The sequence below is a fragment of the Camarhynchus parvulus genome, chromosome 1A (genome assembly GCF_901933205.1).
Source record: "Camarhynchus parvulus chromosome 1A, STF_HiC, whole genome shotgun sequence".
In the NCBI taxonomy this organism is placed as follows: domain Eukaryota; kingdom Metazoa; phylum Chordata; class Aves; order Passeriformes; family Thraupidae; genus Camarhynchus; species Camarhynchus parvulus.
The window spans coordinates 27,539,985-27,553,807 of NC_044586.1; the positions used below are offsets into that span (position 1 = coordinate 27,539,985).

General features: G+C 35.5%; 1 protein-coding gene across 1 annotated transcript in view; it reads left to right on the forward strand.

Annotated features, from left to right (window-relative positions):
* The window catches only part of CDK17 (cyclin dependent kinase 17), a 91,163-nt gene that overhangs the window by 50,987 nt on the left and 26,353 nt on the right, over positions 1-13,823 (forward strand). The window contains exon 4 of the mRNA XM_030960913.1: positions 5,056-5,189. Within this exon, the coding sequence (XP_030816773.1) occupies positions 5,056-5,189 (134 nt within the window). The remainder of the gene's footprint in view (positions 1-5,055; positions 5,190-13,823) is intronic.

Genomic DNA, 13,823 nt, shown 5'->3' on the forward strand with positions numbered 1-13,823 from the left:
AGTCTTTATGGATTATTTGTCAAACTCGATACATGTAAACTAAGTACAGGAGCAGCAAAGCTGTGTTTGAGTACAGAGGTGCCTGTACTCTCTCACTTGTGTTGCCCTTAACAAGAATTCCTAACCTTTTTTAAGTAGTATGGATAGATGTATGTACAGAGTGTATCATGGAATCCCAGAATGGTTTGGGTTGGAAAGGACCTCAAAGGATCACCTAGTTCCAACCTCTCTGCTGTGGGCAGGGACACTTTCCACTGGGCCTGGTTGCTCTGTATGTCTATGTTAAACACATCTTTTTGCTTTGGATATGATAATGCCTTTTTTAAAACTCATTATTTGGTGGAAGTACAAGCTACTTGTGCGTGTTATCTAGTGGTAAAAAACAGAAGTACAGGTATATGCAATCATAATTCCTCTTTCTGCTCCTTTTTCACATCTTTCTTTCTTTTGTTCCTGCCATATGAGAATGGTTATTACTCACCAGGAAGCTGAGGTTTTCCCTGTTGGGATAATGACATCAGAAACAAAATAGTCAAATATCCTACACTGCATGAGACTTTCCTTTGCTTTCTTCATCCACCCTCTTTTCTTTGCGGTTTTTCCTTTATTTCGTGGGTAGAAAAGTGATATCGGAAAGGTATCCTTGAAATACAAAATCATGGGAGGTAAAGGATGGTTATTTCGTTAAAGAAAACCGGATTAAATTGAGACCTGCCACAAGTGCGTCTTCATGTTGCCCATGTTTGAATGAGATTATCGCTATAAAAATTGGTTGAGAAGCTAGGAGGATTTTAGAGTTTCATTTGCTTTTTGAGCGTTGAACGTGAGTTTCTGCAGTTGTGATAATGTATAAAATGCTAAAATACTTTAAAAATAATTCCTACTTGGAAATTCTCTGTTAGCTTTATGTTTTGTAAAATGCTGTGTAAAGGAAAAATTTTTGAGCTATGCCTTTTTAAGAAAATTTTTTAGCAATTTTTAACTTCAGTATTCAGTTATCAGAATGGTTTTAAATAATAGAAGTGATTTTCGGACCAGATTGTGAAACTACTGAATAATGAGGGTTTAGCTGATAGATTTTTTTTAAGTCAGTTATATCTATACAGCTTCTACAGTCTTGTACCTCTGGAAACATTTAGCTGTTGCAGTCCATGAGGAAGCCAGAGGTAATAAACTTTTTTTGGACCTGACCTGGCTGAATGCAGAAGGAATCCAGCTGTCCTTGTTCCATATTTATATTAACATCACCTCTGGAGAGGCTCCTGAAATGTGCAGAGATAATTGAAGCTGGCCCTGCTGGTGAACTGCAGTATCAGCCAGGAGAGAGTTAATTCTTGCTTTTGCCAGTTGTGTTGATACAGTTACGGAGAAGTTTTGTTTCATTTTGTCATAAATATTATTTGAAAGGAATGATGTTTCCATACAGCATTCCATAGTTCAGTAATGGTAATGGCAAAGGCAATTTCTCACTATGGTCTTCCTCAATTTGAATTATCACTGAAATTAATTGTATGGTGTAGCCACTTCATAGAAAAGTAAGCTCTGGAAAAGTGCACAATGGAAGAAATCTGTTGTGCAAGAGACACGATTATTTTTGTAATAATTTGAAGTAAGGTGGAAAGATCATGCAGTCTGACTCAGTACTAATTAGTGACTTTGATTATGGCTCACTTGGAGGAGTTCTCATTTGCTGCACCGCAGGTTTGCTGTATTTATTTCTTCTGTGGTGTGTTCCTCACAGCAGAAATGAGGACAGCCGTTTCCTTTAAATGTACTTCTGTAGTTTCCCTGTTACATTGTAGTCATCTACACCTGGCTTTTCATTACCTGGCCATTCTGGATATTTAATAAGATATGTGGAGTACATTAAAATAGATAATCTATGTAAGAGAATGGCTTGGTATTGCAGTGAAATCAATTCAATACATTATTGAATGATTAAAACCTCTGAAGACTGCAAGCAAGCTTTCATGCAGGTAAACTTGCCTATAGAAAGGCTTAGAGAAATTAGGGAAATATTTTCATGGTTTTCATCATTGCTTATTTAAGCATCATTGTGCACCTGTGTAAAAATGATTAAAATGTCTGGGTTAATGCCTTAGTCTGGGGTTTATGCCATTAAAATAATGAACATAAGGCTCTACTAATGCCTTTTTAATTGAATCAAATAAAAGGATGCATTTATATCAGATGACAGCACAGTCAAGTTATTTTTAAAAAGCTTAAAATTATATCTGTTTAGAAAATAATTAAAACATCTGCAAACCCTTATAGATAGGAGCTGTTGGGTATTTAGCCTATTGGAAATGCATGTGCTTAATGATACATTTTTGCTTGCTCCAGCCAGTATCCTGCATAAACCTTCTTGGTTCTGGGTATGTAGCTTATCCAGACTTGGCAGAATTAATCATATCACAGTGGTATTCAAATCATCTTATATAAGTCTGAAAGTCTCTTCATTTTTAGATTTGAATGGTACAGACCCTCTTTGTCTTCACATTTCTGATTTACAGAGTACAGAATCTCCTTGCAGCTACATTCTCTGTCCCAAGTATTGGGTTTGTGGTACTAGTTCTTGAAATAGTGCTTAGTTGTGTGTTATAGGTGATCTTCTTAGTAGAAGAAGAATTATCTTTGTCAACTAGGGTACTCTATGTAGTTCTGAGCATTGCATTTCCAATTGCCTTTTTTACTAGTAAATTCATAATACCAATGCTTTTATGAATTAAATGTGACAAATATGACAGTATCAGTCCCATAATTACTTTATGTAAAGTATCAGTCTCTTTAAAAAAGAAATTATGTAGTTGTACCGTGGCTTAAAACGCAGTACTACTTTAATTTTGTCGTGTTTTATTTTATGAGGTTGCCGAGATAACTGTGCCTTGCCTAGCTTCCATAAAGAGTGTAGACTTTGGGTCCCAACCATTGAGCTTGTTTTAACATGGGGATAAATAGATTGGGGAACAATTGTCAGTAGCTGTTACACTTCATTTTACTAACGGAATCTAAAGAGCTGTAATTGCTAAATTGGATTACATGACCTCTCAGAAAAGTATTTTAAAAGAGGGTTTTTATTAAAGAAACAGTGTGCTGAGTGTGCTATTATACCAGATATAACAGTGCTGGCAGAACAGCTTTGCTGCAAGTAGTGTTTTCAATAATGCTTTTATATTAATGAAATTAATTTAGAGACTTAGCAAAAAAGAGTCACATTTTTTCTGCTTAGCTTCAAAACTACAGCTGATCTTTAGGAACCACTTTCTGAAACTGTTTTCCTGTGGTTCAAATTGACATGCTTTTAGAAGCTCTGATGAGTATTTAGCTTGTTTGAAATCAGAAGTTTGCTTATTATATAAGGAGTGCAGGTTAATTTTTTTTTTAATTTAGTCCAAATCTGAGCATGACTTGCAGGGAAAATTCTGATTCAGTGTGGATTTTTAATAGCCAATATAAATCTGCATCAACTGCTGGAAAATTTGCCTTGTGCATGAGATGCATGCTTTCTTTGTGTTTTACAGTATTACAGTATTCTGAGTTAAAATATGTGTTGCTAATAGGTTACAAATTGATCTTTCTTTTTATATCCATTATGTTTTCCATAAAAGGAAAATGGTTCTACTGAGGAAGAATTTGCTCCTTTGAAGTGTGCATGATTCTGTGTGCGCCAAGCTAGACAAATATTTTAGAAGATTTGCAGATAATGAAACATAGCCCTAATGGTGTTTTTCCCCAGAAAATCCAATTTTATTGCTTGTTTTCTTTTCCCCAGAAAATCCAATTTTCTTGATGATGGTAGAACTTGCAGTTTCTCTTTTTGTTTTTGGGGGCTTTTTTTAATTTGCTGTACTGCTTTGCAAATGTTAAATACTTCCAGGTGTGTTGGTGGTAAGGCTGAATTGATCTCTGTGTGTTTAGCTAATACTATCATTTTTCAGAGATAGAGTTCTGGGATTTTTAGTTGTTCCTCAGGTTCTTTTACACCTTGTAGAAGACAATGATTTCTGACAAGGATCAGGAGACAGCAGGGAAACTGGTGTCTTTTGAAGCACCTACTTTATATGTATAGGTATTTAATTTCTGGAGTAATTTTAGAGTTCAGTTATTTCAAAGTTGATGATGGAGCATTACTCATAATGAATTCCTTGTATGACCACTTTCCCATGTGTCCTTTTGCAAATCATTTGGCTCTTTATGCTAGAATGGCACTGCCTTGGTTTTCTTTTTTTCACTACAGTGTTTGTCTCCAAAATCTGAAAAATCCTTTGGTTCTTAAAAGCAATGTATATATGTATGTGTTCATACAATATGCATAAGCTTTTTATGTGCAGGAATCTTAAGGATTGTGTAAAAATTAACAATTTCAGTTGACATGAAGGTCCTGCATCACATAACTCAAGCAGTTAGGTAAATTCCTCCATAAGGTCACAAATTTCACTTAATGGCTCTTAAAAGTCAGGTCTTCTACTGAATGCACTTGTATGTTGTGGACCTTGATTTAGATGGTTATAATACATCCCATGACTTCACACAAGGATGCCAGGGGATTTTCTATTTGAAGCTTCTGTATTTGCCATTTCTGGAAATACTACTATACCTCTTGGTAGGACTTTAAAGCTTTCTGAAGATTCATTTAGGTTACCAGCATTAGGTAGTCTAATTTCAAAATGTTAATTATTCTCAGCAACATTGTACATGCAAGAGCAACTAAAAGGGAAGTGGTACTGAGGGACTTCAGGAACTGAGGCTGGGAGGGGGAGTTGGCTTTTTGGAATTACAACTGGGATTGAAATGTCTGTCTTTCATTTTGGAAAATTGAGTTTTGCTGCAGTTCAAGAAAGTTTGCATAGAATTCCTATAAAGTAATCCTGTTCATTTTGTGGGTATTACTGAGTCATAAAAAGTATGCATCAAGACTGCCATGGCTGTGATGAGCTATTGACTCTGCGGTGTAACTCAATGCACAGTCATGATTCAGTTCTTTTCCATCTGTACAAAAGAGCTATTTGAGGCATTGCTGCTTAACTATTTTCAATTATTTGGATTATTTTTAAGATATTGTTCATGAAAATTTGAAAATGGGATCAGATGGGGAAAGTGATCAAGCTTCTGGAACGTCATCTGATGAAGTTCAGTCTCCCACAGGAGTTTGTCTCAGAAACCGGATACACAGGCGAATCTCAATGGAGGTAATTCACTTTTCATATAAAGATCATTTCAATTGACAAGAGAGTTGGGGGTTGCCTTAATTGTTTGTTGTAACTAGTTGTCTTTTCAATTAACTTTAACCAACCATTCTGCCATGTATTTCATGCAGAGAGCATTATATTCATAGTATTTAAATTTGTCTCCATTTGTCACACAGAACGATGGTTTTCTTGCACTGTTTATGAGCTGTTAATTTTGAAAATCTAAATATGTTTTGAAACCAGAATTCTTGGGAGGAATTTCTTAAGTGCAGCATTTGAATAGCTTTTTGTTGCATTGTGTGCCTGTATTCAAGAAGATACATGGTTTAGACATTTTTTACTTAACACTGTTTTTCTAGTCTTTGCAAAAGTAATGGTGCAGCAGCAGCAGCGATGGTCTTGACTGCTTCAGCCTTTTCCTCTCTTCCTGTTTTTTTTCATGAACGGAACTTTACAGGATGGTAAACAAAAGGAGGAAAAGTACCTTATGAATAACTGTGCACATAATTTCCTTTATTTATGTGTCTCATTATGAATACTAGCCACCCTTGTGCTTGCTTTGTTGTCATTTCCCTTGGTGAACTAAAACAGAACACTTCCCTTTTTCTACAGTATATAAAAGTTGCAGTTATAATGATGTCTTTGTTGCAGAAACATGTAGAATTTTGTAGTTGCTGTTTTTAGTATACATAGCAATAAGCATAGCTGTAAGATTTTGAATCTTCATTCAAGGTTCATATCAAATACTGAATTGAGAAAGTGATTTGGATAAGTTACAGTAGAGTGTCCATGCCAAAAATTTTTTTTTTGTGTGGCATTCCATTATGCTTGGAATTCCAAGGCTCCAAGCATATAGTGCAGATATGATTTCAAAAATGTGTGAATTAGTTGTATTAATTATTTAGATAGTTTCTTGCACCTGGGAGGTTTTGTATTCAAATTCTTAAATTTCTGTGTTATTTGATCTAAGACCTTTGTTCTTCTGGCTTTGCTTGATGAAGTTTACTTGGGAGAGCAAAGGTGGGTTTACTGGTTTATGCAGGATACTTAAATTAGGGAAAAAAGTAATTGTGAAAATCTGCTTATCAGAATGTATGCTGGAGAAACTAAAAATCAAGGAAATTACTTGAAAGGATTATTTGCTTTTTGTTCATTGTCTGTTTCTTCTCCATTTTGAAATGCATATTTAGAACAGGAAAGAAAAAAAGAAATTAATGATTCATAATGAAATTAATTAACAAACTGAAATGGAAATCCATCAAGTCTTCCAGAGAGGGATAAGAACCATTAAAGGATTCTCTTTTGTATTGGAATTCAGGAACTCCAAAAGAAATTAGTAAAGATCTCAGGAACAGTAAAGGTCAGGAAATTCCTGTGTAATTTTTCAGAAGGTTTTTTTTTCCTGAATAAAAGCATCTTTTCATTTGCCTCTTCAATTGTAAAACAATTCTAATATTACTGTTTAAGAGGTTTTGGGAAGCTTTAAACTTTGTTTATGCAATGCTGATTTTCTCACTTTCTACCAAATTCCAAATGCTTGCTTCTGACTGTTGAAATTAGCATTATTTCTTCATTGGCTTGCTCAGTCAATGAGAGAGAGAACAAATGGTTTTTGGCATCTATTCATATGTATTCTGTGAGAATTGTAATGTTTCCCTCAAATCACCGTAGTATTGATACAGTGACTTTTCCTGTAAGATTCCATGCTGATGTGTGCAAACAGTCTCAGTTCTGAATTTTAAGAATAAGAGATGCTTTTGGTGGACTTAAGTTTGCTTTTTAGAAGTACTTTGTAGCAGATTAAGTTGGACTTGTACCTGTTTTTGCATTCCAGAGGGAGTAAAATGCAATGATCTCATAGCTTTGGTTAAAATACCTTTTTAATGATAATCTTTTCTGTCAACTTTCTCATTTCCTAAGTGAAAAGGCTTTGAGTGATTACGTTGTCTGCCTGTATTTTCCTCCTTCTATTTATCCCATGGGTCATCTTCTCTCAGTTTTGACAGATGGCTAGAAATCTCAGATTCTAATTCTCTATTAATTTCTGTGAAAAAAACTTTGCATTGGGAGACATTGCTAATGTATCCACTGCTAGTTAAAAACCACAATATCTGTATATGAGTTCAGTTGCAAGGTGTAAATCCACAGAAGACCCAGTTTTACTCATTTTGCTCCTTGTGGAATGGGATCACTTGCTTCCTTGACCTTTGGAGGAACCAAAGCAAGGTTTCTTTCCTCTTGTAAAGAGTTGTGCCTGTATGCCATGTGGGATTTGCGCTGTGGAGCTGGCTGATTCAGTAGTAGCAATGTGATTATATAAAGAAAAAGAAGCAATCCGTGTTGTAAAGTAAGTTTCTATTATTTCAGTTTTATTTTCATGGCTGGTGGCAATCTGTTCACTCTAGACATTGGGTAGCCTGAGGACATCCTCCCTTTGTAGCCATTTAGGATGAGTTGTAGCTATATGCTGTACATTACAGGTTGGAGTAAATTAGTACATGTGTGACAGAATGTTTTTGCTGTAGTCTGCTGAAGTCATTAGCCCCAGCTGAAATCCATTGTAGAAGGTATTTGATTAAACATACACAGTTGGATAATGCGATAAAGCAGTATTCCTTGTTCCTCCTCACTAAGATGAATGTGCCTCACACTATGGCTGTGTCCTTTCTTGTGTTTAGTTTGACCAATATTTGCTGTATTGATAGTGCTTTTGTTCATAATTTCTTGGTTATATATGTTTGGTTCTTTCTGCTGAATTGACAGAAGTCCTACCTATTGTTTTGAAGGTAACTAATCAGGTAAAGTTGAAACCTTGACATGTCCTTTTTAGTTATAGGAGTTTTGTATATATAACCAAATATTTTATGCTCAGCTTGTATTTCCTCTAGGATTCTGAAAATTAGCAACCCAACCAGGTTTTATTAAATGCTTGCTAAAAAAATGCATACTGTACTCAAAGTGCTAATGAGCAAAAAAAAAAAAAATTATTATTCCTGACACATTTTGTCCATTAGAATACACATTCTGATTTTTAGTGCCCATCCTAAATAATGCATAGCTACAAATAAAATGTTGTCGAAGAACAGACATATTCTCTGCTGCAGAATATATGGAGAAGATTCTGTTGGGAAATAAAACTTGATCTTTCCAAAATTTTCATATAGAGAAATACAAAATAGACAGTGGAGAGAGAAATGAAAAACGTGTTTGTTAAGCAGAATCTCTATAGCAATTGAAAGTGGAAATTTCATAACCTAAACGTGTCCTGCTTTAGATAGGAAATCATAATACTGCAATGTAACCTAAGTATGAAACATTTTGAATATGAAGTGGTGGTGGTAAATGAGAAAGAGCCCTGCTCTGCAGGAAAAATCTGCTGGGGTGAAAACTTTCCATGCACAGTAGCAGCCATGGAAATACCAGCTTTCAGTCTGTTATATCCACCCCCCCATTCCCCCATCAGTTATAATTTAGGCCAGCATGACAGAGAGGTGATAATGTGGTTGCTTCTGAATTCAACAACACTGCAGTTGTGGTTCGAGATTGGGTTTTTAATAATGATTGTTCCTTGTTATCCTGTGCTTAGAAGAGAAAGAGAAAATACCAGAGTCTCATTGTGTTGCCTAGATAAAGTTTATTTTGCTTGTAATCCACAGGCTACAAATTGTCAGTAAAGCAGCTGCTTTTTCTTTTTCTTTCTCCTTTCCTGCCACTCGTTCTGGCAGGAACCATGCTGACAGTAGGTGTGAGCATCTACTGTGTGAAGAGTTTGGCTTCAAACAGCTGTTAGGTTTTAATTAAAATGACTTCGACTCTTCTGCTAATATGAACGATTATGTACTAAGTCAGTAGAATTGTTTATCAAACAAAATGGATGGAATAATTTTTTTGAAATGTCAGTGATACAGCTTAAGAATGTCTACACGTATATCTCTATTTTAAGTGCAGGTGCTTTCATCATGCAATGAGAAACATTTCTCCAGATCATGGAACTATAGCTTAAAGCATTTTCAGTTTGATTTTGCTAGAAAAGAAGTAATATAAATAAAGAGGTAATGCATTAATATACATTTATGTTATAAGCTGTAAGTGTTCACTGGGGGCCCTGTGCCTATGCAGTGGACATTGAGTGCATCATTAAGAGCTGTGGTGGATAAAAAATAAGGAGAAACAGTCTGTGCAAATTGAAACATCTGTTTCCCTTTCCCAGAAGTCCAAGGTCTGTTAGCTGTCTTAGCATGTGAACTGGCAGAGGGCCATAACCCACTGTTCACCAGCCTGTTTCCCAGATATTTTATCCTGAGAAATAGTTCTTATCCATCTGACTGTCACATTAGTGACAGAAGTGTGTTCCAGATCAGACTGCTCCTACCACACTGCTATAGGGGATAATTCTCCCCTGAGAGGATTAGCTGCACGGTTAGTACTTGTAGCTGAACAGAAGGAAATACAAAGGCTACAAATTGATGCTGTAGGCAGGTGTGTGTTGTGATGGTCACCTTCCAAAAGTAAGAATGTAGATGAAAAATAAGGTTTTTTTGAGCTTCACTCTTTACCAGGGTATAGCTGCTTAGGAGACCTTGACACACAGCCTGAGTAACTCAACATATGCTGTTGGTCCACCTGGGCAAGCGTACCTTCTCCTGAGAAAAATACACAAAATTAATTGATATTTCAACTGATAAAAGTGTTAAGAATTTGTTCATAGGCTTCAGATTAGAATGTGGTTTGGAGGTTTCCATTGTCATGTGCAAATAGGGCACTCTCAGCTCCGTTCAATTGTTTAAATGCTTGAACAGCAGACTGGATGCATTACTGACCCAGGCTTTTGATCATGGGCAGTACAGGATTTTCTTCTGCCCTTAGTTTTGGAAGGAGGAAGCCACTCTATCTAAGATACCTAGGGCTGAATGCTCAGGCTATCTTGCCATCCAGGTGGCTTCCTTGGATACCAAGCAGGTATTACTACTTGCAGCCTTCTCTGAGCAAAGTTTCTTCCTTCCCCCTTCCTTCTGTGCTTGGCAGCTGCAGAACTGTCTGTGCCGTATTTACTGGGTTTTTGTTGAACTTGCTTCTCTCTGACTCCTGAGAAAGCAATAGCTTTTATTCTGATTGTCACTTCTGTGAATCTAAGCACATGATCACCTACCAGAAAATTTCAGTACTAGACAGAAAAAAAAATTGAAGCTGAATACAATCAAGACTTCTTTTGATTTTCCGTGGTCACCGTACTGTCTCCATTCAGTCATGCTTGTATCATTTTTCTTAACCTTTTTCAAGGTTACACTAGAAAATGCATTACCCTTTCTATAAACTCCCACTTTCATGTTTCTGTGACCCTTGGTGATTTCAGAAGCCCCCTTCAACAACCCAAGTGCATATTCTAAATTACTAGTATGGTTTTGATTGAGCTAATGGACCTCCTTTTGATCTATTTGATTGGCAGACTCATTTCTTCTACAGAACACTGTCACTACAAAAAGTAAAAGAATTTCAGCTTTGGTAACAGATGACTTCAACATGCCTTTTACTAAACTTTTTAAAGGGTAACAGCCTTTGTTATCAGCAATTAACACTTTTTTGCCCTTCTGTTGAGGACCTTTGTCATTCTGGTGCTAAAGTTCTTGCATTCCACTTGCAAATACTCCTTTAGAAAAGTTACTGCATTAGGCAGTGTTCTTTCTATAAGAATGGAATATATGCTTTTCTGGTTTTGTGTCTTGATGTCTTGGGTTTCCTTTGAGTTCCATTTAGGAGTAGTCTAGTATCACATTGGATGTGTTCAGTCATCTATAAAACACATCTCTCATAATCACAGAAATGCATCAGATGAAAAATCAGTAATAGGGTGCCGTTTCATACTCTGTACTCCAGCCACACTTTAGTCCAGGAAGATCAGATTTCCCATTTTCATATTCAAGATGTTGGTTTATTTTTAATTAGCCACTTTTTTCATGGGACTTACCTTTTGGTACTTAAAGCATTGTTGATGATGTAAGTGCTAGTGTTAGTAATTAATATTACACAGAATTGTTTTAAAGATCCAAGTTTGTGTTTTTGCAGTGGTGTGTTCTGTTTCTCTTTTTCCTTCCGCTTGGTCTCATTTTTCTTACAAGCTGGGAACCTACACTACCTTTTTTCCTTTCAGGACACTTTCTCCTGTTACTATATTACAGAAACTGATGAAAACATACAGAAATCCATGTTTAGAAATTAGGAAGGTGTAGTAGTAAGTGAGGCAGAGCTTGCTTTATTATCTTCTGTTTCTGCCCTTAGCACCTCCTGCTGAGTCACACAGCCATAGACCCTGAATTTGAGCGGGGTTTCTGTTGAGGCTGGTGTTACGAAGTGGTATCTTGATAGGTGGCAATTTAACAGGCAAACAAAATCAGACATGATATCTTTATAGTTGCTATTATTTTTTACATTCTTCCTTATAGTCTCTAAGTTCACTTTGTGACAAGCTTTCTGATGCAATAAAATAATAACCAAAGCAAACAAACAAAAAAATAAAAACAAACCAAAACCAAAGCAAAAAACCAACCAAAAAAAAAACCAGAACAATTTTCAAGTGTTTCTGGTATAATCTGTTAAAAATTTCATGTGTATTTATATACTTGCTGAAAGGAAAGTTAATGTCTCACATTTGATTTTCATTTCTCCTTTCTCATATTTTTCAAAACTGGTTTTCTGACACATGTATTTGTTTTGTTTGGTTTCATTGGATGTGAATAGAAGCTCCTGGAATGCAGTTTGTGAATACTGTATTTGTGCTGAACAGTTTAAACCTTTCTCTTTAAAACTAATGGGAGAGATGAAGTAAATAAAATAACAGCCTGTGTTTTTTTGAAAAATGTGTGAAAGAGCAGGTTTTTTCAGCTAGTTGGTAGCCTAAGCAGCATATCCATGAAATGAAAATTCTCACTAAATGTGAGAAATATCATACACTAATATACACTATTACACAAAATACACTAAAAGTATTTTGAAAGTGTTCAGAATTCATATTTTTGCCTGCTTAAAAGAACCTATTGGCCTGTGATTCTAATTATGTGCCTTCAAAAATACTAATTGTTGCAAATACTACTGAAAAGATGCTTAGCACATTTCCTAAGTTTTTCATGGTGCTAAAATAAATAAAAACAAAGATATCTTCCTGCAATACTGGTTTCTATGCTTTTAATTTTTATATTATTCATATTTATTTAACATTCTTATTTGAGAGCCATAGCTACTGTAGATATTGGCAATAACATTCTTCAGCTGCTGGTGGTAAAGACCTTGCTTTGTTGATTGATGATAGTAGATGTGCTGGGAAAATGTGACACCTAGCCCCAAAGCAGAGATTTAACCCTAGAATTTGTAATAATAATATTTCACAGATGAGGCTTGGCTCCTTGTCTTTGCCTGGCATGTTAAAACCCAGTCTGACAAGCTGTGTTTATGTTGGGCAGGAGACAGAGAACGTGCATTGTCTGTGGTCACTGGTATTTCTTCCGAGTCTGAAATGGCCTGTGGGCTCAATCTCATGATAAAGTCCCTGAAAGTGCTTTCTGTACTCGATTAGCATATCTGGAAAAAAAACTTTTGATTTAAATGATGAATCAATTCCACTGTATGTGGGGTCAATTCTGTCCCAAATGTAAAAAAGCCCCTTGATTCAGTACTCAAAATTGATGCTTTCCTAAATTGTGCTGCATTTCAACAGACTTGCTGAAAATCAGCACAGATTTGTGGTGTGAAATCTAGTAGTGATCCTTTGTAGATGGATCTTAAGATTGTATTTTCATTATTGCTGCTAATAGAAGAAGTTCTTTGATGACGCTTTCCTCAAATTCAGCAGAAAAGTAATTTAATAATTGCGATTTAATGTTTTCAGTAAAATTGTAATAATAACAACATTCAAGTGTAAAGGAAAAATCTAATATTCAGATATAAATCATGCTGCTAACACCGAAAAAATGCACTTTATGCATCATAATGAAATTATAACTAAACATGTCAGTTGTGTGGGGGAATGGTGATGGCTTTATATACATATAAGGAAGACCAGTATAGATAAGTCATCCCAGCTGTTAAAATAGTCTTTTTGGTTACAGTAATTGAAGCCTATTTATAAGGGTATTAAAATAGTGTGCTGCAAGGATGCTATAGGTTTCTTTTGGTGCTTGTGTATGCTGGTGTTTTTCTTAGAGATCTCGAAGGTCTACAGAGCTGTAACCAAATAATAGTTTTTTACAAATATATTCTCTGGTTTAGGCTTGGTTTTTTATATATTTATTTTTGCATCTAGCAGTCTTGTTGTATGTCATAATTCTGTAGAGGATCCAGTTGGCTTCAACTGTGCTGACTGTCATTTGACAAAAATGCAATGAAATTTGATAAGGCAACCTTCAGAAAAAAACTCCACATGGTATCTGATACTAAAATGATACAGTAAGTACATGCTTAAAAGTTGTATATTAGAATGTTTAAATTCTTACTGGCACAAGCGAATGTCTTAAAGTTAATTTGTTTGCTTTGTGGATCGTGAGGTAGCACATAATACACATTCTTTGTTAAAATATGCAAGAAAAAATAGTGTAAAAATTTGGTTGGTTTTGGAGATTCTTTTACAGTAAGCATGTTATGAAG